Genomic DNA, 27,978 nt, shown 5'->3' on the forward strand with positions numbered 1-27,978 from the left:
AATATATAAATAAATAGTATTGATAAATTAGAAAAAAAAAACCGTTTCAGAAAATATATTTATTTATTATTCAACAACAGAAAAACAGATCTCACTGAGAAGTCTTGTAAAAAAATACTATTTTAAAATATATCTAAGAATTGTGAGTTTATTTATTATTATAATAAATAACAAAAACATATTACAGGTACGTTTGGAAGACATGGCATTTTCTATTATTTAAACTGAACATTACTTATCAGTACATGAAAAAGTTATGCTTAGATTCATTTCTAATAGTTATAATAAAAAATAATGACAAATAAATTACTGAGGTTCATTAAATAAAGCTTATGAGAAAACATTTATCGTTTTACTGTTGCGTAGGCATAGATACGGCGGCTTTCGTGTGAGATACATCACTTTGTCTCCAGAAAGAGACTACAGTCTTCAATTCTGTGAAGAAGTCGACACCCTGTTTGCCACAGAAGTGGTTAGTGCCGAGGAAGCTTCCTCTGGTCCCGCTGAATGAGAACATAGATAGTGGAACGGGAATAGGTACATTGACCCCAACTTGGCCGACATCAATCTCTGAGACGAACTTTCTTGCTGTGGCACCATTTGTTGTAAATACCGCTGTTCCGTTACCATACGGGTTAGAGTTGATCAATTGAATGGCCTCATCTAATGTGTCTACAAATAAACATACAAGGACGGGCCCAAAGATTTCTTCCTTGTAACATTCCATGGTCGGTGTGACGTGGGTAATTATAGTCGGTCCAACGAAGTTGCCTTTCTCAAAACCGGATACTTTGATGCCTCGGCCATCGAGTGCTAATTGAGCGCCCTCTTTAACTCCTGTGATATAAAAAAATATTTATTATTTAAATAAATTTGTAAAATGCATGGTGGAATGTGAAACCACCGATAACATAACTTTATACTTGCACCAGTAGTGGAACATATAATTGTAATAGTAAATTTATAAAGTTGAATTCTTAAACTTATTATCTGTACCTGATTCAATGAGCCTGAGGATCCTCTCCTTAGCCCTGACAGAGATGACGGGGCCAACGTCGGTTCCGGGAACATGTCCAGCATTCACTTTCAAACCTTTTGCTCGCACTACCAACTCCGGGATCCATTCCCTGGCCTCACCTATACCGTGAATATTATTTTAAATAATTTATAATTTTAATGTACCTAGTATAAATTGATAGTTAGTAAAATCTGCACTAAAATATAAGGAACGACGTCAAAATATTGTGTATAAGACGAAGAACCTCTGACTACCTCATAGGGAGTATAACAAACATATTTCTTTTATGTTAAAAATTCTACCTAAAAATAAGTATGAACTGTAGGGTAGCGGAAATCCAACTGAATTCAATAGCAATAATCAAGAAGCAAAATCCTAATTAGAAACGCAGACAGTTCATAGGAGAGGTAACACGACTAGCCTATGAGTTATTGTATTTTTAGCAAAAACCGATAATATATACGATGGTAGAAAACAATTTCTTTTACGAATCGGTGATAGAATAAATAATAAAATTTTGTATCCTAGAATATTGTGGTTATACTCGTATTCTCCCTTTCAGATAAACGAATTTATCGATAGATACATTTAAAAAAGAAAATGCCTGAGATTATCTCATTCTGTCTTATGCATACGGATACTTTCGTTCCACACTTGTCTAGAGAGATTTGAAGGTGTTAGCTGTGTGTCGCCCACAAAATCATGCAGTGAACACGAAAAACATTGACGAAAAAAGCTATTATTAGAATAGTGGAAGGCTACTAACCGACGAAGACAGCAGTGCTGAGTGCCATACACCGTTGTCCCGCAGCGCCAAAGGCGGCTCCGGCCAGCTGGTTGAGGGTGTGTTCCTTATTAGCATCTGGCATGATCACGCCGTGGTTCTTGGCGCCCATGTTGCTTTGGACGCGTTTACCTGTACAATGAATTTTCAACCGACTTCAAAAAGGAGATTCTCAATTCGGTTGTATTTTATTTATGGTTATTACTCCATAACTCCACCAGTTATAAACCGATTTGGATTTTTTTTTTATCTGAAAGGATATACTTCTAAACTGGTCCCAAAAGTCCATTTTGTTCTATTATCCGTTGTGTTATAGTTGAGATAATCGTTGAACTATACGGACATAATAAAAAAAAAATACCTAAATCGGGTCAGTAGTTTAGTTTTTAAATCAAAATAACTGGTTTTATCACAATTGAAATCGATTTTTTTTTTTGTTTTGGGACACAATCGTTAATTAATATTATAAAATTAACAACATACATATCTTAGATATTATCGGTTATAGCGCCGGATTTTTATTAGCTGATGTCTCATAACACGGTATTTAAGTTAATTTTTAGATGATAATGTAATGATAACCTCGCCTGCGCTAATTGTGTACGCTGGCAAACTTCGTTTATTATAAATATTTGAAAAAACCAAAAAATAATAAATACCTGCGGCGGATGCTCTCTGGTAGATATGTTTGCCAGCTGCATCGCCGCCCACAAATGACACTGCTTTAATATCTGGATGATCGCATATGAAGTTCACCGGATCGTGGGTACCATGGACCGCCTGTGAATTGTAACGAAGAGTTTGTATTTCAGTCTAGTTATCTTATACTTTATAGGTTAGATTCGAAATCATTAGCATTCATTAAAAGAAATTTTCTACTAGCGAAACTGTACATTTTTTTACCAAAAATCATAATGAAAAATTATAAAAAAAAGTTGAGTCTTCCATATTAACACGGCGCGGCGAGTTCAGCTGTTAGTCGAGTTCGAATATTCTATATAAGTACTCAAACGTGTTTGTAATATGCGAATTTTCATTCCACAAAATTTATATCCTAATATGTTATACAACAAGATAGTTCTTAGATTTATATACCGTGAACCATTTCGATTTCAGCCTATGTATAAATTAAATGAGGGATGGACAGCAGTGTCCCTCTTAAAACATGACTAACAGCTAATTGAGGTTGCCAAATGCGCCTGTTAATCGTGGCAACTACTTACTGGATTTTAGCTTGTTTTCCTTTCTACTACAAAACTAATTAACTAATGTTAACGTGATGTTATATTATATCGGTATCACAATATAACAAACATATAGACAAACAGATAAAATTTCTAAAAAGTATTCTGCTTTGCTTCTACTGCTCTCATTAAAACCCCTTACATTAATTTTTATTAAATTACATTCAAGTACATACATAATCTAGTTACAGAGTCATTATTTTAATAATATAATATAATAATAATTCTTTAATAAAGGCAACCAGGGCCCACAAAATTTTAACAAAATTAATTTGCACCAACTATAAATAAGGGTATCATAACAGTAACTCATCTTTATATGAACATTCAACAACATTGTAAAATTAATACCAGAATCGAAGATTTTGAATTCCAGCTCTATTTATATAATTTATTGAATAAATATGTTATGTTTCTTGGCAAGTTCTAGGTACATGGCTGCCAAATCAATTGTATCTATACCTGAAACGTTGAGATGTATCTCTATATGTACATAAAGGTATATATTTGCATCCGCCCACTTTTCTACTCAGTCCCCCTAGACAAGGTATAAAGGACTCTCTTAATAGAATGGTTTCGATCAGCGCTCACATGAGACAGAGAGAGACAGCGCATGTCGCCATCTTATTCTATTACATGGACCCGCTAGCGATAATAATTCTATGAAGAGATTTGTTTGTACTTTGTATAGGGGGGCTTGATTTGGATCTCAGACTCTACTAAGAAACCTTTTACAAAAAATCACACGTATGTTAGAAGTTGTCACTCACAAAAAAAAATATATAATTAGCTATTAAAATAAACAGAAGTAATAAAATTATAAACTAACATTAACGATGCCAGGTGGCGCTCCAGCCTCTTGTAACAGTTCCAACAGCATCAGCGTGGCTCCAGGGTCCTGTTCCGAAGGTTTAATAATACACGTATTTCCAGTCACAATTGCAGGTGGGAACATCCATAGCGGGATCATTACTGGGAAATTGAACGCTGCCACACCTAAAATATAAATATTATGCTAATTGTGAAATCATTAAATGTAGGCAAGTCATCTAGTCAGCTATAGAGCATATTCCTCTTGCTGATTGACTTAAAGGACATGTGATTATTATTTTATTAGAATAAACTTACTGTATGATTTTTTTTTTAATTCAGCTTACAATAATGGGCATAAATTCAGCTGTTTCAAACTAAAATTGAATTTTAGAAGTTGAGAATTTGTGTGAGTTAACATTTTAAATTTTTATTTTTAAATAATATAGTTCTCTAAGCGCGATTGAGTAAAAAACATGCAACCTTCACATTCATAATAGTAAAAGGATAATAAAAATATTGTTTTCCGCACAAACGTATTGACTATCAATGTTGGCTGTAAAATATATGTTTACAATGTGTTGTAAGAAAGCTTTGAATCTTCACTCTAATAGATAAAAAGAAAGTATCATATAAAAACAGACAATTAGTACAAAGTAAATATTATTATATACTATATTATTATGTAATAGGTACTTACCACCAACCACACCCAAGGGTACTTTGTAACTATGAGTATCCATATCTCTTGCAATATTCTGAATGGAGTCACCCAATTGCAAGGTAGTAATACTGCAACAGTGTTCGACTAACTCTGCAAATAAAAATTATTAGTCATAAAATGTGTCCAGTCACTTAGATGGAAGAAACCTATGTTCCGTAGGAAACAGCTGATATGACGATGATAATAAATACAAATTAACCAATTTTAAACTTTCATTTCGTTTTAAATAGCAATTTTATTTTTGGAACTTAAAATTATAGTAATAGAATAAATAAATATAAATAGATAAAAAAAAAACAGTAATATAATATGTGGTCAATTTTGTTTATTTCGTATATTTGTCAGTCGGTTCTCTCTACCTACACTATAAAGAGGCTACCGAGAAAATATATAAATATATAGAACTTACGAATTCCTCGTAGGACGTCGCCTTCCGCATCGGCTATGGTCTTGCCCTGCTCCTCTGTAATTTTGGCTGCTAATTTTGATTGGTTCTCTCGCAGCAATCGTGCAAATCTGTTACAAGATTTTTTTTTCTAATCTACATCGATCCAACAAAATGTAGCAAACAGTGTGATATAGATTATATAGACTGTAAGAAAATTGCTTCTAAAACACTGACAATTAAAAGCATGCAATTGTATGGAGAAATATCTTTTTCTTTCCATAAAATATATTTTAATAAATTTATTAAAATATATTTATCCAGATTGAATGTCAGTAAAAAAAAATATTCATTTATTTACTCGTATGGTCTAATCTATACTAATATTATAAAGCTGAAGAGTTTGTTTGTTTGTTTGAACGCGCTAATCTCCGGAACTACTGGTCCGAATTGAATAATTATTTTTGTGTTGGATAGTCCATTTATCGAGGAAGGCTATAGGCTATAAAACATCACGCTGCGACTAATAGGAGCAAAGCAACAAAGAAAAATGTTGCAAAAACGGGGATAATTATTCATATTTGAGGGATTCCGTTGCGTGCTCTGCGAAAACGGTTCAAGTTACCCAAAAAATATGTATGAAAATATTATTCCTCTTTAAATGATCTAAAAAAATGTCCGCTACAGTTTGATGCAGACGAAGTCGCGGGCAATAGCTAGTTATCTATAATACCTAATTTCTCAAGATCTAATTTACCATAGTTCCTTAAAATATCTAGGTATAATATAAAAGTTTTATACCTTTTACTGCTTTGAATGCGATGACAATACTTCTTAGAATTATATCATTATAATGTTAATACTATGTAAATAACCATTTAAATGACTTGTTTATTGTATTATGGTAACAAAAGTATAAAATATTATATATGAAATGGTATTATTTTTATAGAAATCTCGAAATATTATTATGCAAAATACAAACTTGAACATTAGCTGCTGCCGGGTTAAAATTGTACTTTGGCTCCATGATTTGTATGCATTCTTTGCCGCATTCAGTGCATCGTTTAGTTCCTGTTGAGTTGTCTCTGGTACTCTGAAAATATTTATATAAATTTGTTTTATGTAAAAAAAAAACATTAATTCTCGTAATTTTTGTCTCTGTTTCTTAGTTTATTCAAATTATCAAAATTATATAAGTCTGTGTTACATGCTTCTGATAAACTGTTTATTTTGAGTTGTTTATCATAACTCAAAATATTGTTTTAGCAGTTAACGTTCCAGTGTCAAATATATGTAAACCACTTCCATAAACTACCATAAGGCATAGTCCTCATTCATCTACACTCATTGACTTCGTGTAATAGGTTTGACGTCAATCTCCTGATGGATCAATCTCGCTGTCTTCTCATGCTCTCCCTTAGGGGGGAGCCGGGGAAACCTGTCCGGGGTTTTTTACCCCTCTCAGGTAGTGTCAGTCCGCCGCCCATTAATATGAGCGGGTCCTTGGGATGAACCTAATGATGATCCTGATGGAGACCGTCCTACACTGTTTTTGTCTATACGGGATCGCTACCGTAGCCCTTTTTACATAATTAATATGTATACTTCTGTAGAGTGATATTACTATTAGTTACATAACTAAATAAGAGATAGTATATACCTACAACAGAACAATATTACAATCTTATAACTACAATTCAGTAATTAATGATATGGTTACATGACGCAAGTAAGAAACAAGATCACGGCATATTGAATAATACATTATCTATATGGAATAGAACTGTTTAGGTATACTAATACTAATGAAATATCTAACTGATATTTAATTACAAATAAATGTTTAAACAGAATGTGTTTATTAAATTTTATTGCATAATATAATATAGTATGACAATTAGTAAGATGTAAAATTATTTACAACAGCATTATATTACATAATATGGCAATTACTAATAAAGGAAGTAAACAAAATATTATGTATACTGAATTGATAATAAATTATAAGTTTGCTTATGTTAAAAAATAAAAATAAAAAATCCTTCCAAATATTATAAATGTGAAAGTGAGTTTGTTTGTTTGTTACCTTATAGCGCTTTAACGCCTTAATTACGTCAGTAAGTCACGGGTAAAAGTTAGTAAGTAAGTAAACCAAAAATATGTAATGGGTCTATTCCCTTCAACATGCCTACATTTCGTTGAGTCCATTATAATTCAAAATAGTAGGGATCAAGTGTACTGTTGTTACATGGATTAAATAGCCTTTATTTTTCTTATATTAAGATTTTTATGTACATACTAAAGTATATATTATTGGAATATAATATACAATAAATAGTAAAATTATATAGCTTTTTTTTTTCCCTTCTAAAGTATTTTGCTTCAAAGCCCCTATGGTTTGAAAACCGCTATGCTTATATAAAAAAAGTAATTTCAATAAAGACCTCCACAAGAGGTCAATCGTCCATATCAAATGTTGGTGGTCTAACATAATATTGTCATATTAACGGTAACAGAATTAAACAAAATAATACAAGTAATAATGAAGTAACTAATGATAAAGATAACTGCAAACAAATATTATCTTATTATCCTAAATGTAATTTTTTTATTTGTTACTTTTTACAAACGCAAGTAACTCAAAGTCACTTACCATCAGGTGAGACGCATACTCGTTTGCCCCCAATGTTATAAAAAAAAAAGGTTACGCTCTTGCTTTTGCTCAGTTAATAATCATGAAATTTTGTGTTTGGAATTGAGAAGGATATAGGTGGTCTATCATCTCAATTAGATAAATAAAATATATTGATTATTTTTTTAAATATTGCCTACCTGCCAATGACTTCATTGGTAGCGGGATTAGTAAGCTCAATCCAGTTGCTTGTTTTTGACTCTACAAACTGTCCATCTATGTAGAGCTTTGTTGTTGGTGCAGAACTACTATAGTTTCTACGTAGTAGTAGTTGAGACTGTGGAATTAAATTATTAAGGAAAATATTATCATATTCTATTATGTATAAGAAACACACAAAATATTAATTAGTATTTCTCTAAATTTTTGATAGTTAACAGTCACATCAAACATAAATTCATAACTTGTTAAAAAAGCAATAGCTGAGTTTGTTTCCTATTCTTTTCAGTTAAAATTTCAGACTCAACTAGGTATAAAATTATAAAAAAAAACCAACTTAAAATTACTTGAATAAATTGATTTCTATATACTTATGAAATGTTTCAGTTAGTGCAAGTTGTAAGTAAAAAAGTTAAACTTTTATCTAAAATCCATGGCCAAGTGTTATCTGTTTGAACTATTGAACTCACTAACAATCTGTAGATATTATTTAAATGGTTTTTACTTTTGCAACATTCAATAAAAACTTTTTTTTTTATATTAATTAAAATGGCAAACTGCAGACCCACCTATAGACAAATAGTAACTATCACCTGCAAATATTATATATATATATATATGATTATTATTATATTAGCTGTTAATTGTCCACTGTTGAACATAGGCTTTCCCCATAAAGGGAATTTAGCCAATAGTTACTATGCATGGTAGGCAGGTTGGCGACAGCAGTTAAGCTTTGGTGATGTTTTAAGAGGGACTGCTGCCCATCACTTAATGATTAAGTTCTCTTATTTGCCTCTTACAATAGCCACGGGAAAGGAAAGGGTAGCCCATTTTATGCCACATGGTCCTATGACATAAGTTTATAAGTATATATGTATATTTGTGATCCAACCATTTCCTATGTGTATAAAATGTTTCTTTTTTTGTAAATAGATATTTGCAAAATAATGTATTTAAATATGTCTATCAGTTATAAAGTAAATAATTAAATACTAAATATTCAAAAATTTTATAGTATGCTTGTGACATTTAAAGTGAATTTTGTCAATGTATTTAAAATAAGGTTTGAGGATTATTGATTTTAAAAATATAATAATTGTTGTAAAGAAATATTTTTATTAAAATAAAAAAGTACTTATCACAAAAACAATTGTATAGGAGAATTTTATGAAGTGAAAATACAAAGCATGTAATTTATACTGTTTTCTTGTAGCTTATTATTCTGACTATGTACATAGAAAACACCTTTGAAAAATTCTTGTTTCACAATCGAGGTTTGTATAATGTGCTGTATAAAGATTTAATTTTAAATTGTACATTTAAAATTAGTTTCACAAGAAGGCATTTTGATCAATGAAGGAAATCTTATATAATCTAAGACATTAATGTGTACTCGACAACAAAATATGCTTTTTATTTTTTAAATTCTATGTAATGTCTTTGCATATTATTGATTTAATTGAAGTTACAACAGTGTATAAATTAAAGAACATGAAGAAACAAAAACAAATATTCAACTGCGCAACTTATTGTAGTGTTCGACACAACTGTGAATAATGTAGCTATTCTAAATACCAAATCCTGTGAATGATTTATAAGGCCTCATTGCTTTTCTAAATCATGTTAAATTTTGTTTTAAAAAACAGAATAGTTTACAAGCATTGCAATTCCATCAACAAGACTTTTACTGAACAAATACACAGTAAACATTCATAATGACACAGCGTTTAATATAATTTACTTGTATTCAAAGGGAACAGTTAGTAAATTAATAAATTTATATATGAATTTAAATGCATACACAAACTACACTCTTTGGATTCTGTAGTAAATAAAGTGTACAAACATTATTTTATAAAAAAAAAAAAATATCAAATATATTTTTTTTAAATTACATGATATTTGTTTAATGGAAAGAACTGTTAAAAAGAACAACAGAAATAAAAAACTTACTTCAGATTTTAGTAGTTTTAACATTGTAGAAGCCATGGCAAATACTGTAAAAATATATAAGTATCACACAATCGTGAGTGCACTGAGGGCCAAGCCAACTGATTAAAATACAAATATTCTGACCTTGAATTGATAAAGTTATTTCATTTGTCGTCAATAGTCATGGATATGCGATTTGTAGATACATATATAATATAGATATTTGTTTTGTTTACAACAAAGTGTCAACGTCAAACAGGTCTGAAAAGACACATTTTATTAGACATTGACATTTGGCTTCATTCCATTTACTACATTTCTCATGTAGATACCTACGTATGTTTCATTTATAAATAAATCATAATGAAATATAAATAATATCATTATTACATTTGTGTCTGTTATTAAACTAATAATTGTATTTACAAGTGCTCTAGAATTAAATATATTATAAAAGGTGAACAAATATGTCTCTCTATTTTTATCAAAACTCAATTTTAGCGTAAAACGAATCGAACTAGCAGTGCACTCCGAAATCTTTAAGTAGCGCAAAGAAGTACAGTAAAAGTATGAAAACTGTCAATATTTCTTAAATGTTGCCATAATTCACTTTATTATTCTCATATTTTCAATAATAATAATATTAATTTGTTATTGTTTTTAAATCTTATTCAGTTTTAACTCGGGAGTTTAATAAATTTACAACTTCTGTCGTTTTCGATAACTTATTACTACATACTTGTTGCTTACCTCTTACAAATACTAATGAAAAAGGGCACTACTAAATTTCATTTCAAAATATTTATTCTTCTTCTATATTTATTTTGTCTTATAAATTCTGCACTTTTTTAATGTGTACAAACTCATTGTATTTATTAAATAATTAAATATAGATACGCCAAGATACATTAAGTGCTTAAGTTATTTTTTAATTAATAGAACATTAATTAAAAAAAACGACTCAGTTAAATTGACAAAAAGTTGGTCCGTTTCAAAACTTGATGCTATATATAATCTATATAATGTCTATATAATCTAAGGGCAGAAGACAAGATTTTATATTCACCGTATGGAAAAAAATATGAAAGCTGTCAGGAGCAGACTAAATTAAAAAATATTCTGAAATTACTGTGAATTTCATCAACCACAAGTACTGATAAATGAACAATATTATACTCTACGATTATTCAAAGATGCCATCGAAAACACTAAAGGAACTAATTTAAAATATGAAATTTTTAATAAACATTGAAGAAAAAGAAAACAGGGTATCCTTAAGTTTTACCTGTATTTTATTAGTTACTTCTTGACCAGCACTTGTAAGGTAGACTTTTGTTTATCTCGCTCTCCTCTTGATTAGTGGAAATTTTTAATTGTTTTACTTGTAACACTAAAAATGGCGCGTTTTATACATTTTAAATGGCGCTGTTGCAGAACAGAATATTGTATTTAACTCGTCGTTCCATTAGGAAACAATCGTGCTATGTAATAACATTTTTAGCAATCTTTCAATTACTGCTAGCGCAGTGTTTGCGCAGTATAATATACGAAACAAGAGAGTCTATTTTTATAATTATTTTTGTAGATAATCAGTAGAGTTCAAAGTAGTCTTTTTTTGCGAAATAAAATAAGTATATAGCGAAGTAAAATTATCATTAGGTGGACCGTCTATTCCTTTGCCTCTCTGACAATAAAAAAAAAAAAACATTATTTAATGTAATGTGTTAATAAAACATCTCGTCGTCTTGTATTTGTAACAAAATCCTTTTAAAAATAAATGTAAAGTATTGAGATCCTGTACGTCTGAATTAATAATAAAACTCATGTGATGTTAGTAATATGAACTGCTAGATCAACCACCATGCGGTCCCACTAGTAAATCATCGCGGCTAATTTCTTAGGAATTCGTCACGGTAAGTCAAGTAACCTGACTTCATCTTCCCCTATCAACACTCACTAATACCCACCCCATTATGGTTTACCGAAAACGCTGTTAGTGTTATTACTCGACTTTCTTTTCTTTTTTATATTTTTCATCCAACTTTAAAAATAAGGAAGTTCTCAATTAGATTGTATTTCTTTTTTATGTTTGTTATCTTATAACTCCAACAGTTGTAAATTCATTAGGAAATATCTTTTTTTTTATCTGAAAGGATATGCTTACAAATTGAACCCATAGAAATTTTATGAGATTTCAAAATCGATTTGGTAATTTAGTTTTTAAATTAAAATAATGGTTTTTTTCAGAAATGTAATCAGTTTTATTGTGGAACATAATTTAATTATTCATCTATTTCTTTTAATTCTATTTACTCGACAATATTATCCAATATTTATTTTATTTACCAAACATTTGTGTTTGTATAAGTATCAACACCTTTGTTCATTTTTAGCGCTATATTCTTTTTATTCCTTACTAACCATCGTTTCGCATCCGGTGGGGTTGTCAGAGCTACAGGGTTGGGTCACAAAGACACCGTTGATTGCTCGAACAACGGCCACTGTAATGATAAGCAACACTTGATCAAACAACCACATAGGTGTAGTCAACATGATAGTGAGCTCAGATGTTTCATATTTACAATAAGACGAAACGAATAAGCGGCAAACTGTTTTTTTTTTCGGCAAATTCCTATATGGATACTCTATTTCTTTAGTTGATAGTCAGACGCACTGCGTTAGTACGGGAATGTTATTTTTTGTTATTTTTCAACTTACGATTTAAACTCATAGATTTCTTTAATAAATCCATAGTTCTATATTTAAAGTTAATAGCTGAATAAAAACTGAATATGCTTTCTTCTATTAAATAGGTACTAATGATTCACAATCTCATATACACACTACTTAGGATACATTTGTAGTTGTTGCTGCGTTTAAATAGAAGATCGCCATAATTATGTGGCTGTACCAAATTTTTCCTTTGTCATGAAATATATAAAACCTGTTAAGATTATCCTCCTTTTTCAAAGGAAAAAAATATTTTGCTATAAATATAGTACGATGTGAAGGATTCACGTCTATTTCTATTTGGGATATTACAGGTAGGTTTTTGTTTAAAATATTTTTTACTATTAACTCTGCAAAAATTATATTGTAACAAACTTTTAATTTTGTAACTTTAAGTTAGGTGATATATTTATTCTTCCTTTTTATAATCTAATTACATAATGATGACATCGAAGTAAAATTTTGTGATAAAATCATCTGAATGAGTAGGAGATTTTTTTTTACCTTTGTCTTACCATTAGGATGTCTTTTTTGTTTAATAGCTGAAAATGAAATTATAACCCCTCTTGGGTTATCAAGATACGCTGACGGTGCACCAGTGAGGGATGGTAGGCGAGGAGGAAAACAGATCAATTAACCCATCGTGACGAATTCCACAAGAATTAACAACGATAATTCCTTTAAAATAACTTCTACTCTGAAAATCTTGTTGCTGGTATACTGTATTTTGGTGGATTTTAGTTTGAAGAGTAAATTTTGTATCCATGATATGTAATAAAAATATTGTAAAAATAATTTTAAAATTAATCTAAAAAATGTATCAATTAGGGGTGGCTAATATATAGCAATATCTATATATTATATTTTAACATACGAGGTCTGTCCGGAAAGTTCGTATAAAAGTGTTCTGGAATGCGAGAAAGAGGAGTGGGGAGGCCAGGTAAGCGCAGGATAGTTCTGGTCTGACCGCCGTAACTGGCTTGTCACGCCATCTGTGAAGTTACCTCTTAACGAAACCCCGTCGGCATGGAGCCCGCTTCCGTTGAAGAGCAGCGCGTCGTAATCAAGTTTCTCTCGAAACTCGGCAAGAATGAAATTTTTGCCGATCTCAGAACAGTTTATGGGGATGATGCTGTGAAGGAACCAACCGTCCACAAGTGGCTAAAAAGATTCAGAGAGGGCCGAGAAAGCGTTCAAGATGACCCACGTTCAGGACGTCCTTCCACTTCACATTCCGACGAAAACGTGGAAAGAATTCGAACCTCCAGGCCAGACAGTTGATGGAAAATTCTACGTCGATGTGCTCAGATAGTTCGTCCAGAATTGGCGCGAGAGGGGCGTTATTCTTCACCACGACAATGCCCCTGCCCACACCTCTCTTGTTGTCCGTGATGAGTAAAAATTCCATTACGGTGACCGAACACCCCCCCCTATTCGCCGGATTTGGCCCCGTGTGATTCTTCTTGTTCCCAAAAACCAAATTGGTACTTCGGGGGCGGCATTTGGGGGACATAAATGAGATAAAAAAAGCTACGACGGGGCAGCTGAGAAACCTACAACCAGAGGACTTTCAAGGAGCCTTCTCACAGTGGAAACGGCGTTGGCACAAGTGCATTATGTCACAGGGGGAGTACTTTGAAGGGGATAAAATTGATTTACCTGAATAATTGTAAAATAAAATTTTTAAAAAACTTTTATACGTACTTTCCGGACAAACCTCGTATTCGAAAATAGATATTTGACTGATATGGGCGATATCGAAAGAAATGATGACCTTTTTCCAGTGTTTCTAATAAACACTTAACTAATCAAGTAGGTATATTTTGACATTATGATAATTTAAAACTAACATTCTTCTATACAATTAGTAAGTACTTACCTATTATCAGTTTACCAGAAGTTTGAAGCGGTACATTTTGATATTATAACAATTTAAAATTAATATTTGTCTAAAAATCAGTATCTATTGGTATGACAATACTTTGAAGCAGGTGTTTTAAACCTACACAAAGTTCTAATAAATGTTTGTCTGACTAATATACGAGTATAAGTAAATAAGCTAGTCATAAATGCCAGTCACAGTCACTGTAACATTCGATACTTAATAAATTTAAATTTGTAATTTATATGACACAGTACAGGTAGCAATCAGGTAGTACTTTGTCACATTGCGCCAGTCACGTAGGTTTATTATACACGTTGCTACTGAAGCGTGCTGAAACAATAAATCGCTGGGTGTGCAAGCGCACTACATGATTGATAAGGGGGTCATTGACCGGCCTATCGGTCATAAGCAGTGTGCTCGCAGTGAATGTTTCATATAAACCTTATGAAGTTTGTTTTTTAATTAGGTAGTTATATCACGGAATATTTACCTAAAGTAGGTACCACCTAAATTAGTACCGGAATGAGATGACTAGATTTTCCTGTTGCGTGATGATATCCATAAATAGCATAGATAATTAATTAATAATAACAATAATGATTCGTAATAATACAGATGGGACAACTTGTCCGACTAGGTAAATACGACTTCGACCGAGAAGTCAACCGATGAATCCAACTCGACTGGGCAGCGTTCGAAAAGACACCACATATTCTCATCCAAAATATCTTAAAGTTTAAAGACGAAGGTAACCACTGTTATCCGTATGCAAAGCTTCAAGATACTCAACGAGCTATGGAGAGGGCTATGCTCGGAGTTTCTTTGCGTAACAGAAACCGAAATTAGGATATCAGCAAAAGAACCAAAGTGGACGATATAGCCCGAAGGAAAAGCAAGCTGAAGTGGCAATGGGCTAGTCCCATTTCTTTTTTTCGCGGACACTCAAGTTATGGGAGCTTTTGCTAAGAGGCGAATGGCGAGGAGAATGGTAACCCCAGCCGCGCTATCGGTATACACCGACGGGGCACCAATGAAGAATGATAGGTGAGGATGAAGTAGGTCATTTAGCCCATCGTGACGAATTCAACAAGAATTGTTCACGATGGTTTCCAGGGGAACCACGTGGTGGTCGACCTAATAAGGTATATTGCTAGCAATGGGGCTGTCAAACTCCATTGCTAACAATCTTTTTTCCCTCCTGTAAAAACGATTACAACACGATTTTACGTGAACTTTATGTTACTATCAATGCAGTTATGTGGAAATATATGTAGTAGTTAAATGTACATTAGAACAGTTTTTAAACTGTTTTATTGTTTACTTAATAATAAAACAAATTTTTCAACACTTTCTTATTAAGATAAGCATTAAGTAGTAGCTTAGTATTTATCTTAATAAGAAAGTGTTTTTAATACATAGTACTTTGTAGTTCACAATAAAACACCTGACATTTTCTTATATACGTACCAATTTAATAGAATTTGTTCTATTGATTGATTTATATGCAGTTACTAAAATAGTTCATTCAATTCCATGCAGGATTATTTTTTAAAAGTTTTCTAAATTTGCAATTTCCCTTAATTTTAGAAATAAAAACTTATTTTGTTTTCGTATAATTTATTAGTCTCATATGATATGATAAGTACTTTCGTGGAGGGTTCCTTTTTTCTGCTATTTTATAGGTTTTATGACAATATTAGCTATTACCTGTGATATTGTTCGCGTAACTAAGATTTATTCGCTGATCGGAATAAAAAGCTAGCCTATGTTCTTTTCCATCCCATACTGTACTTGTATACCAAATATCACAGCGATTATAGCATTAAGGCGTTAAACTCGCTTTCACATTTATAATATTAACAATATTAGTAAAGAGTAAGGATATAATATTGTAATATATAGGTACATTGTTTGTATATAAGTACATATATACATTGTTCGCACTAGTATTCACTGCGCGTGCAAACAGCAGACGATTTTAATTTGAACTCGATTGTGTTGAAGTGTCTTCACGAGATTAGGTCAATTGAGATAACCCTCGTCTGGAGAGCTGCATAGAGTATACATAATACTGTGCATAACAGATGCTCATGTAGGTATATTCATATGTTGTCATACAAAAATACCATGCAGTTTTCATGTTATCTATGGTTCCTATGTATGTAACATTAACGACTAAAATAATTGTAGCAACACTACACCCATTTCTAATAAAACATTAAATTAAATGCTGCGTAATTGTCGGAAAAATTCAGAAGTTTAACAATTTAGGAACACTATTTGATCACAGGTGGTATTTTCGAAAGAGAGTTTAGTAAATTAATAGATTGTCTAACATTAAGGTAAGAAATTAGGTAGTAAAATAAGAAGTAGTGATATGCCTAGTTTCTATATAAAGTAACATCGAGCCGATCTAATTAAAATTTCTATAAAACATAAATTTCTAAAAGGTATAAAAATGTGAGCATCGAAACCGTTCAACATTTTTATATCAAACTCTTTAAACATAATATCCTCAAATGACACTACCTCAAAATCCAGTAAAAATTATGACGATGACATTAAGCCACCATACTTATATTATTCATATAAGTATGGTGGCTTAATGGATGATAATGGAATGGTAACCCCGCATGTATTATCCGTATACATTATAGGTATACACTGACGGGCATCAGTGAGGGATGATAGGTGAGGATGCAGCAGATCGGTTCGCCCACCGTGATGAATCTAACAATAAATCAATCACGATTTCCAGAGGAAACCACGAGGCGGTCGACCTGATATAGTATCTTGTTAGTAATGGGGCTACTAATCCCCATTACTAACAGCCCCTTCTCCCCCCAGTATGGTGGCTTAATAGAGTAATGACCTGAGAAATTGACTAGCTAATAAATAGATAAGATACTTATTTTACTCATTATAAGTGAGGTGACTGTTTGATAGCACCGACGCTGGTTTTGATAAATAAAACTGTAATAGATATAATTATGTATATCAAGAATATAGAATTAGGTACCTAAATTCATATTATTAAGAATATTTTCCACGTTTTACAATTTTTTATGATGTTAAAAAATCCAATGGCCATACTAAGCATAGTGTTATACCTAAGCTATCTTTTATACCTTTCCTATAAGCTTCAGATGAAGTTGAGATCCAGAATTCTAGAAAATTATATTCCTTAAAACCTCAATTTCTGCTTACCAGAAATGACAAATTAAAGTTTAAATAAGAAATATAAAATCAACTCATGATTTGAAGTAACCAGGCATTATTGTTTCACCTCGTTTGCGTTGAAATTTTACGAAAAAAAGTTAAAATTTCAAACTAGATAATACCCATTCAAACCGGACAATCATCGGATTCTTAGAAGGTGATACGTGAAAAAGCGTCATCAGTATAGAGCCCGATAACCTAATTGTATGGATGAATACAAATTATATGATGAAAAGATGATGTCATGCTGACCCTACGAAATCGTATAATATTTATTAGAAATTCTTTCCTCTATGCTGCCACTATATTCTTCCATTTGTAGGATTACAATAGGAGTATGAGAAATATGTACCTATTTAAACTAAATTTAACCTAAGAATAAAAAATGAATATGTATTAGAAATAAAAACATCTAAATATAAGATATTTTACTCGAATATTTTATTGAGATAACGTTGATATATATTTTGCATTATCAATGCAGTATTATTTTTGTGAATGTCATTAAATATTCAATTTGAATATTAAAAATTTCCACAATTATGAAAATAAAAAGCCGAGTTTATTCTTCAATATATAAACAAGAAATACCTATTTTTTATAGGGTATAGGCCGATAAGTAGGTGTTTACCTCAACCAACCGTCTGCCTGTACCTGGAATCTGCAAGGAACTCTGGCTGCCTTATTCGTGGCAGGGTAGATGCATGTGTTTTATAGCCTTTAATATATTTAAAGAAAAAACATTTTTTTTAATTATTAGTGGCGATCCGGTGATGAAAAATCTCTAACGTCACCCACGAACACAAGAGGTGTTATTAGTGCGGTCTTTTAAAAAATTATAGCAATGTTCTTGAGGTGATAATAGTGAAAGGCGAGATCATATTTTTCTTCGTTACACTTCTAGAGATCGTAATACGAGAATACTTGCCTTGTTGAAAACATTCGCGTGATATGAAGATATTTGTAGACCATGTTGTGGATTTATATAGGGATTGCATAATATTTATTTCTTACATCAGCTATGAAATTCAAGTAGACGCAATTGACTGTCTGCGAAAGCTATTGTTATACAGCTGGACAATTTAATCGTATGTATTTTATTGATGGCAGATAAAGGTTAATGTTATACCGATATACGTATATTTGCATCATAATAAATTATAGATACCTAATGATATTGATGATATGTTTATTGTAAAAACAACAACTTAGTTACATTGCGTGACGCATCAGATTATCGGTGAACGTGCGATATACGTATTATATTGTTTTGAACTTAGTTCTAGCACGTTACGGTTTTATTTTCAGTACATAATTAATGTCTATATTCCTAATTAAAAGTGTTAAAAAAGACAATTTATTTCAAGTAAGATAAGAAGTATTCAAAGTAAATTCGGTTTATTTATTAGGAATCGCTAATTTAATGATAAGTATTTAATATTTAGGTACGGACGATATTGGTAATACGGTACGGTATAATACGTTTCCATTGGTCATTAATGAAAGGATGCATAGCTGTTATATCTCATATCATCTACATAGTACCAATTCAACGATCTCACTCAGACCTTAAAGTATAACTTTTATTCTTTTTATTCAAAAGTTAATTATTATTTTAAAACTATATAATGTACATTATAATATTTTTTTATGCAACTTAGAATGATAAACAGATTATCCATCATCTGATGGAAAGTGATAACTGTCGCCTATAGACAAACAGAGTGTACTGTGTCGTCCATGACACCCTTCATTCCATTCCTGAGGATTAAGATGTTTTAAAGACCGATGAGTTGAAGAGAGGAGGATCAAAAATGACAGGTCCTGAATCATATGTCGCATTTGCATCAAATGTCTTTAATTATGCCCTTAAGAATTATGCGAAAATAAAATGACAAAAGAATTGGAGAACATTAAATTACTTCAGACATTCTAAAAAGTTTTAAACAACAAGGCAGAAAGTAAGCAAGGAAGTAAACAACAAGAAAGACTAATAATCTGTACCCTAAAGACACATATCAGTAAGACATACACCATACAAGATGGGTCTGTCTTCGAATACACTGTAAAGTGAGAAATCGGGATCCATGGAACACCTGATATTCAACTGTGATTCGTTGGCAAATATACGTATAGGTATTTGCATCTATGCTTTTCTGATTAAGCCGTTCCCAGTAGATTCGTACGCAGGGCTCTGGAACCAGGAGACTAGATATCTTCAACTGCGGGATATTGCAAATGTATTATTCATAAGATCTATAAAATGACAGTATAAATTAGAAGGAAATACAAAAAATCCTAATAGGTCGACATGCAACGGATTAGCTGACCCCGAACACAATTAAAAGGTAATATAAGATGCTTTCCCTTTTATTTCGTTACCCTGTAATTTCGTTGCCATATCCCACCCTTCAAACCGAAACATAGCCATGCAAAGACAACTGCTTTAGTAGTTCTAATACATTTTACAAGTAAATCGACTGAATAACAAGTTATTCGATCTTATTCTCAGTATTTTAAAACAATGCGACAAATAATGGTCTAAGACTCGCACAGAAAGTTAGACATGTTACGAATACCAGGACGGCAGCAGTCCAAAGATATATAGCATTATTGCTATGGTGGTAATATTTGGATCATTTAATATATTTAACATTAAAAAAGCCAATAAAGGGTAATCCTTAGAGGATCTGTGAATTGCCTGTACTTAGTGAAAATTGTGTACTAGATGGTAGAGAAGATCATATAACGGATAATGTAATGCAACCTATATGAGTAAAGTACATATTAATAGTCACAACTACTAGAAAAATATATATAATTTGCGAATGCTTACTTATCAATCTTTATTTTAATAATAAAGCAATACCAAGGAATATCTACTTGACTAAGAATTTGTTAACTTATTAATTTGTTAAATGTAATCTTTTGTAATTTTCAACCGGCTTCAAAAAGAAGGAGGTTCTCAATTCGGTTGTATTTTTTTGTTTATTACTTCATAACTCTGTCAATTATAACCAAATTTCTAATATATCTTTTTGTATTTGAAATAATATACTTAAAGATTAATGCCATGGAAATTTTATCGAAATCGATTCAGTAGTTTTGTTTTTCAATCAATGTACTTAACTAGTTTTGTCATAATTCCTTTTTTTGTGGAACACAACCTTATATTATTTCACATTTATATTGGGTTTGCCGTCAGGCAGTAAAATTAAAAGCAAAATCTTTTTGTAATATGGATAGAAACATTACGCTGACTCCAAATAATAATTGGGATAAGGGTAGGAAGATGATGATGTTAATGTAACAATATAATAAAAGTTAAATTAAATACAATATAAATGACATTATATGTTATTGTAATAAATATATTAATAATTGCACAACTATCTACAGAGATCTTGTAACTGATGCGCATACGCGTATCAACGCGCCATCAAAACGCAACGCAACATTCTCTATTTCAAAGTGGGGTCAACAGCCAGTGTATCGCTCATTTAGCTATAAACAAAGTTTATCGAACGCACTCACCGCAATACAATAGCACAGTGCGACATTAAAATCACCTACAATAACTAAGGTATTTTTCTGCGTTCGCATACGGCATGTACTTACGCCGCTTTTATTAGCATTACGCTGAAGCCTTGTACTCACTGAAGTTACAAAATTAACTGACGAACCAAAAATATCATTCATATTAATTATTGTTGTGTGTCATTTTTATTGTATAGACTCTTCTGAGGACGTAGATTTTTATTTAAGATTTACCTTTGATGACATAATCTGTGGAACAATGTAGAGCTTTATTAATTCTCCTATTGCTATTTCAGTCATTTGTAAAATAACCGTTAAATAAATTAAAAAGTTTTTTTCTAAATTGTAAGAGACATATATTTTATTCTTTTATTCACTCCTTCAATTATAAACATTGCATACTTATATCCTGCACAAAAAATAATATATTATTTATTAATATTATGTATAAGCTAGAAATAAAAGAGGCCAAAGATAGATCCCTAAGGTTCTAATATGAGACCCATTCTAATTTGAGACTTTTAAAATGTATAACTTATATATTGTGATCATGATGTCGAAAGTGCCAAGTTTATAGGTGATGATTACTACTTTTTTTAAAAACAATTATTGTTATTGCCTATTTCATTAGCTCGAGAATGTTACCTAAGTTTATGGACGAGCTCTTTAAATTGTCAATGAAAAGTAAATTTATTTAACCTTGAGATATAACCACCCTGTGTGTATTGCTCTTTATATGAGGAAATATTTTTATAAGGTCTGTTAGCTTGAAGCCCATGGCAATTTTTTGCAATATTTCCTCTTAATCAAAACGGCACTGTTGTATTTAACGAGGAAATACTGTAAATACTGAGATGTTCAAAACTTTTTAAACTCTATGGAGGTTTTTATTAGGAACTATAAATTTAAATATATTCGTCATAGACAAGGAATATGAAACTCAATTGTACGGAGCGCAGTGTGCAATGCCTTTTACATATTTATGGCATATAATTCGTCTATTGAGTCAATACACAGGTGGTAAAACAAACGGCAGTTGGGCTAACATCCGGATTGTTCTCATTTCGTTTCAGATCACCCATAGTTAGGAAAATAATTATATACTTTAGTACAATTTTATCATAATCAACATCATCATATCAGCCATTTCTACTGCTGAACATAAGTCTTTCTCAAAAGAGGGGATTTGTCAGAGCTATCACGCTTGACAGGCAGATTGGTAACTGCTGTTAGACTTTGATGATGTTTAAAGAGGAGCGCTGCTGTTCATCCCTCGACCATTTAGTTCCTTTAGTCGTCTGTACGACATTCACGGGCAAGGATGGCCCATTCGATGCGGGGACCACACAGAAAGAATTTTATATGCTGCATTCCAAAGTTATTAGAATTCCGCTGTCATTAATATGTGTGCGACAACCAACATTTGTGAGCATTTATTCTATTTGTTACCTGTTACAAGTTCTTTGACCAAGCTGTATTACAAAAGGGTTTAATGTTTAGCAACTTGTGCATGGAACCCTAAAACCTGTTGTCTATTCACCACTTATTCAAATAAGGAGATGATATAGCGACACAAGTGTTACCCACCACAGTGGTATTTGGGCACTGAATACCATAAAGTTCTGTAGTATATTTGTCCGCCAAACATGCTCTTTATGTTTAAAGAGGTCAATGAAAATAATACATGCTATAATTATATAATACTACATTTTAAGATTGACTGTTCATCCCTCGACCATTTAGTTCCTTTAGTCGTCTGTACGACATTCACGGGCAAGGATGGCCCATTCGATGCGGGGACCACACAGAAACAATTTTATATGCTGCATTCCAAAGTTATTAGAATTCCGCTGTCATTAATATGTGTGCGACAACCAACATTTGATCCTGAGCATTTATCAAGGCTTCTATTTGTTACCTGTTACAAGTTCTTTGAAACCCATACGACCACGCAGCTGTATTACAAAAGGGTTTAATGTTTAGCAACTCGTGCATGGAACCCTAAAACCTGTTGTCTATTCACCACTTATTCAAATAAGGAGATGATATAGCGACACAAGTGTTACCCACCACAGTGGTATTTGGGCACTGCATACCATAAAGTTCTGTAGTATATTTGTCCGCCAAACATGCTCTTTATGTTATTCTCGAACGGGCGGTTCCTTTCATACTGTCAATGAAAATAATACATGCTATAATTATATAATACTACATTTTAAGATTGACTGTTTAATTTAAATTTCTTTTATAGAATTTGTCAGTATATATGACCTTATGCTTAATGTTTTTTTTTTTTAAATTTTGAGACCTTTTTCAATGTGTTTACTTTTGTAAAAGTTTTGCCTATTAAACCCCGTGGTGATTTCCTCTAGTGCTGGGGTCATAGTTTCGGAGGAATTGTACACTGATCCCAGCAGCGACGCTTCTTAGTAATAACTTACTGGATTCAAACGAAACTGAAACTTTAAACATATAAAACGTTGATATCTATTCTAATAAGTACTAAGAGCTGAAGTATTTTATGAATCATATTGAATTACTAGTTCTTACCCGCGACTTTGTCTTCGAGACTGATATATATTGATTGGCTAAGGTAAAAAAATTATGACGATAGGTTGAACTATTTGAAATTCTAAGAGGTAAATAACCAACATTCACTTTTATAATATTAATAAGTACGTAACTCGTAAATACACATATTTTACATAACAATTATTATATTAATAATATCAACTTTTACACTCAAATAACAGCAATGCAATGCAACGCAAGCATGTTGCTTCTTACGGAACGTAATGGTTATAAAATAATATTCCATGTTTTATGCAATTTAAAATGAAGAATATCGTATAATAAAAATTTGTAAGAGCCAACCGTAATCTTACTTACATCATAATTATTATCGTTCCTACATATTAATATGTTGTAGATTCTAAGTTTCTTGCGTGTAGCAGTAATGTCTTTTGTTATGCACCGTGTGTTTCGCGAAGAATCTACCTAAGTTCTAAGTTTTCAAAAAAACACCTTTACTTATTTATTTATAAATAAACTCTATGTATGACTATTTACATTATTTATCGATGAGAAACTTGACATTTCCTAGTTTATTTGGATACAACAAGAGTAGTTGAAAAGCAACCAAAAACTCGATTGTTAATCTGAAGTTAAATCAATTTTTGCAATTTTTGACAGTGAACTTTTATTTATTGACAATAATATGTTCAATCAATAAAAATATCAAATTTACAGGGTACAGAGGTATAACACCTTAGTCCTCAGGAATGGCAACGTATGGAGGTATCATGGGTGAGACAGTATACTTTGTTATATCCATGGTACTGTTCATGCCTATAGGCAACGGTTACTACTTTTCATTAGGTGGGCCGTCAGCTTGTTTGTCGTTCTAAGTAGCATAAAAAAATAACACCATGTTCCGATCTTCTCGTGAAAACCATCGAAGTTAATCCTTGGTGAATTTGTCATCATGAATGCCTCCTATATCATTCTTATGATCATCCGTAACTAGTGCCTCGCCAAACTAATAACTAGTTAGGCCATTTTTATGCATTAAAAATAACATACACCCGAAAATCATCACTCATTTTTCTTTTGCAGTCGGGTATAAATAAAAAGATCGTGCATGACGAGACGTGGTATCTGTTGGTTCGCTTAGCTAAGTTTAGCTGATCTATGGAACTCACACTTGTATTACGTGCAGTGTACCATGTTTTACCATGTGTGAATAACAATATAATCAGTTATAAAAATGTACACAGAAGCGGTCATTTGAAGATTGATAATAATCAAGTACGCGTAAACTTGGAGGTTGGAGCGGACGTTATGAGTAAACATTGTCTAGTGTTTTATTAGTTACAGATTACAGCTCCAGATGGCGCGCAGTGTTTTGTTATACAAATTTATATAGTAAATTTTAACAGCTTCGCTTGCTCAAGCAGTCTCTTTAGTCATACAAGATATATTAAAATCTGAATTTGTTTTAGGTATTTAGATAGGAATTATATATTTAGCTTGCGTTTCAGTTTACTAATAACGAAAATAGTTACTACAAGTTGGATATACCCTGTCTGCCGCTGTGTGGTTCCGACTTAGAATAGGCTAACGCTTCGTGTTGTGGGTGTCGTAAAAGGCGACTAAGAGAGGGCAAGGGATGGGTAGCAGCGTCCATCTTAAAACATCTTTAAAGCCTAACTGCGGTTGTCAATTTGCTTGCTAAGCGTGGTAACTACTGGCAAACCCCCTCAAGGGGAAAGCTTATGTCCAGCAGTGGACAGTTAAAGGCTGATATGATAATGATGATACCCTGTTTGACAGAGGATCGTAGTTACGACATACTGTAAACATGTTAATGGACATGAAAATCAAATACAAGAAATTTAATATAATATTTAACTTTTGCATGGCTTCTCATCTTCATCATCATCTTACTTATTATTTCAACCATTTCTTAGTCGTTGTGAACTATTTATTCGTAATTTCATTTATTACAATAAATAAATCATCAATAAATGATCTATTCCCGGTACAGAATAAGCGACCTCTACCTTTCCTGTGGGTGTTGTAAAAGACAATTAATGGAACGGTCGAGGGATGGACAACGGTTGCTAACCCGCCTGACAAGCGTGGCAACTACTGGCAACCAATTAGGGAAAGGCTTACGTTCAACAGTGGACAGTTAACGACTGGTATAATGATGATGAAATGATCCATTTGCTGCTTAAAACATAATTTATCTCTATTGGTATTTTGATATTGTTGGTTTTCATTTGAATTCTTGTGTTAATTTCATCATGCAGCCAAATTTCGAGTATAGCTCTATATGTAATTAGTTGAATGTTTTCGTCTAAGAGGATAAGTTATTCATTTATGTATAAGACCTCAGGTTGGTGATCAAATTTTAATATTACCTTTTGAGTACTCACATGAGATATATTGCTTAAAAATTGCTTGTAAGCTTGCTGCTCTTCGTACAGTTTCACTTAAAGTAATTTGTATAAACCTTCTATTATAAGGATCATGATTATTGAGGTGCCATATTGAAGAAGGAAATTCTAGTTTCTGCAGTTAGATGGACCGAATACAAAATTTCAAACTATGTTCATGCGGACGAAGTCACTAGCAAAGCATACTAATGAGAAATAGGTATCTACCTATTAAATATATCTCATTATTCGTATATATTTAAAAATATGATTTTGTATCCAATGTCATATGTCATACGAGGTCATATCAGATAACATAAAATGTGTGTTATATAGTTACAGACGATAATAGATGACTGTCAATAATTTTAATAATAAGTAAACATATTTTATCAATAAATAGACAAAGGAAGTATTAGTCTGTTAATATGAGATTACGAACTTTATCTCTTTGTACGTATATAAAAGTCACTCTTTATCAGTAACTTCTCTCAATAATTTCTATTCCTATATCATTAATTTAATTAAATTAAATTTCCTATTTATTATTTAAAATATTTTTTATAATTTGTGTTGTCTCTGTTTACAGTTTTTCAAGTTTTTTTTGTCATTGATAAAACCGAGACAATACCATTTTTTTTTTATCAAAGTCAGATAAGAAGTCAAGCCCGTATCAGTAGATTGATTAATATTCATAACATTTTTAAGCGCTTACCAGGATTACTATTTAAACTTCGTTACTCATAATCTTATCATTTCTTTCTGCCGTGAAGTAGTTGTTGTATTTCAATTTGTATGTTACCTAAAAGTCAGTGAACTCACTGACACGAGAGGCATAAAAGCGTAAACCAAATTCTGACAATATTTCCATTATTTGTTAATTTTCAAAAACAGTTAACGATTTGAAATATTCCTAAATAATTAATAAATTTAAAAAGATTTTTTATAGTCAATGAATTATACTACAAAATATTTTGCAACTATTACATATTTTGCTTCTGAAGTTTAGGGACTTAATTTAAAATTAATGGCGTGTGCTGAAAATAGAGAGTAAAGTCTATTTATTTATCACAAAAAATATTTTAAAATCACTTTTTAATCACGAATTTGTAGTTTTAATTTATAGGTTAATAATTTATGTAATTATAGAACTACTTTTTAAAATACTCATTAACATAATAAATTGAGGATCGTATTTATCTTATGAAATTTAATAGATTTTTAATCAGATCAGATTTAATAATTTCAGAGTATTTGAAATTGAAAACTTTCCGATAGTCAGAGTCTTAAAGCCAATGTCCCTACAAAGAGAACCTGATTCTGTTAATACTAATGTAATTAATAGATTAAGTACGTTATACTAAGTCTATGATCTTATCATACTGAAAACATTTGTCATAAGGTAGTAAACATAACAAAAGAAAAAAAAATCAAAGTTTTTCTAAATCAAAATATTAGATGTGAATAGTTCGTTTCAATTTACATATCAGAAATGTCTTTATTTGAAATTTTTAGTCATTCGCTGGCGACCACTAAAACTCTATTCAAACTACAGAACGTTAAAAAGGCTACAACTTAACACCCTTACGTTAATTGATTTAAATGGACTGCGTTTTATCACTGACAATCAAATGATTTATAGGACATCCCAAACGTCTTATATTTAGGTAAATATAATATTTATTTTATTTTTTATATTATTTTATATATAATGACTAAGATATACCATAACGTTAGACATGCTAAAGTGTTAGCACCCCATCACGCATGGCTCGAGCTGGGTGAAGAGTGATAAGGTAAATTAATAAATTTAGCGAATATTCTTTACATTTTGTATCGCACTAACTTGTATTTATAATTAGTGTCAATTGTTCACTGCTCAACATAAGCCTCCTTCATATATTAGCATAAGG

At 31.6% G+C, this 27,978-nt stretch overlaps 1 protein-coding gene across 1 annotated transcript; it reads right to left on the reverse strand.

Moving 5' to 3' along the window:
• Positions 1–44: 44 nt before the first annotated feature.
• LOC113512912 (probable methylmalonate-semialdehyde dehydrogenase [acylating], mitochondrial) lies at positions 45–9,955 on the reverse strand. The gene is made up of 10 exons (XM_026896872.3): positions 9,776–9,955; positions 7,801–7,937; positions 5,951–6,061; positions 4,990–5,096; positions 4,557–4,670; positions 3,876–4,042; positions 2,462–2,582; positions 1,785–1,934; positions 997–1,137; positions 45–837 (listed from the first exon to the last, which is right to left on the reverse strand). The coding sequence occupies exons 1-10, from the start codon at positions 9,809–9,811 to the stop codon at positions 353–355; spliced, it is 1,569 nt and encodes a 522-aa protein (XP_026752673.2). The 5' UTR covers positions 9,812–9,955; the 3' UTR covers positions 45–352.
• Between the last annotated feature and the right edge of the window lie 18,023 nt (positions 9,956–27,978).

The sequence above is a fragment of the Galleria mellonella genome, unplaced genomic scaffold (genome assembly GCF_026898425.1).
Source record: "Galleria mellonella isolate WM207_F2 unplaced genomic scaffold, CSIRO_AGI_GalMel_v1 utg23, whole genome shotgun sequence".
NCBI lineage: Eukaryota > Metazoa > Arthropoda > Insecta > Lepidoptera > Pyralidae > Galleria > Galleria mellonella.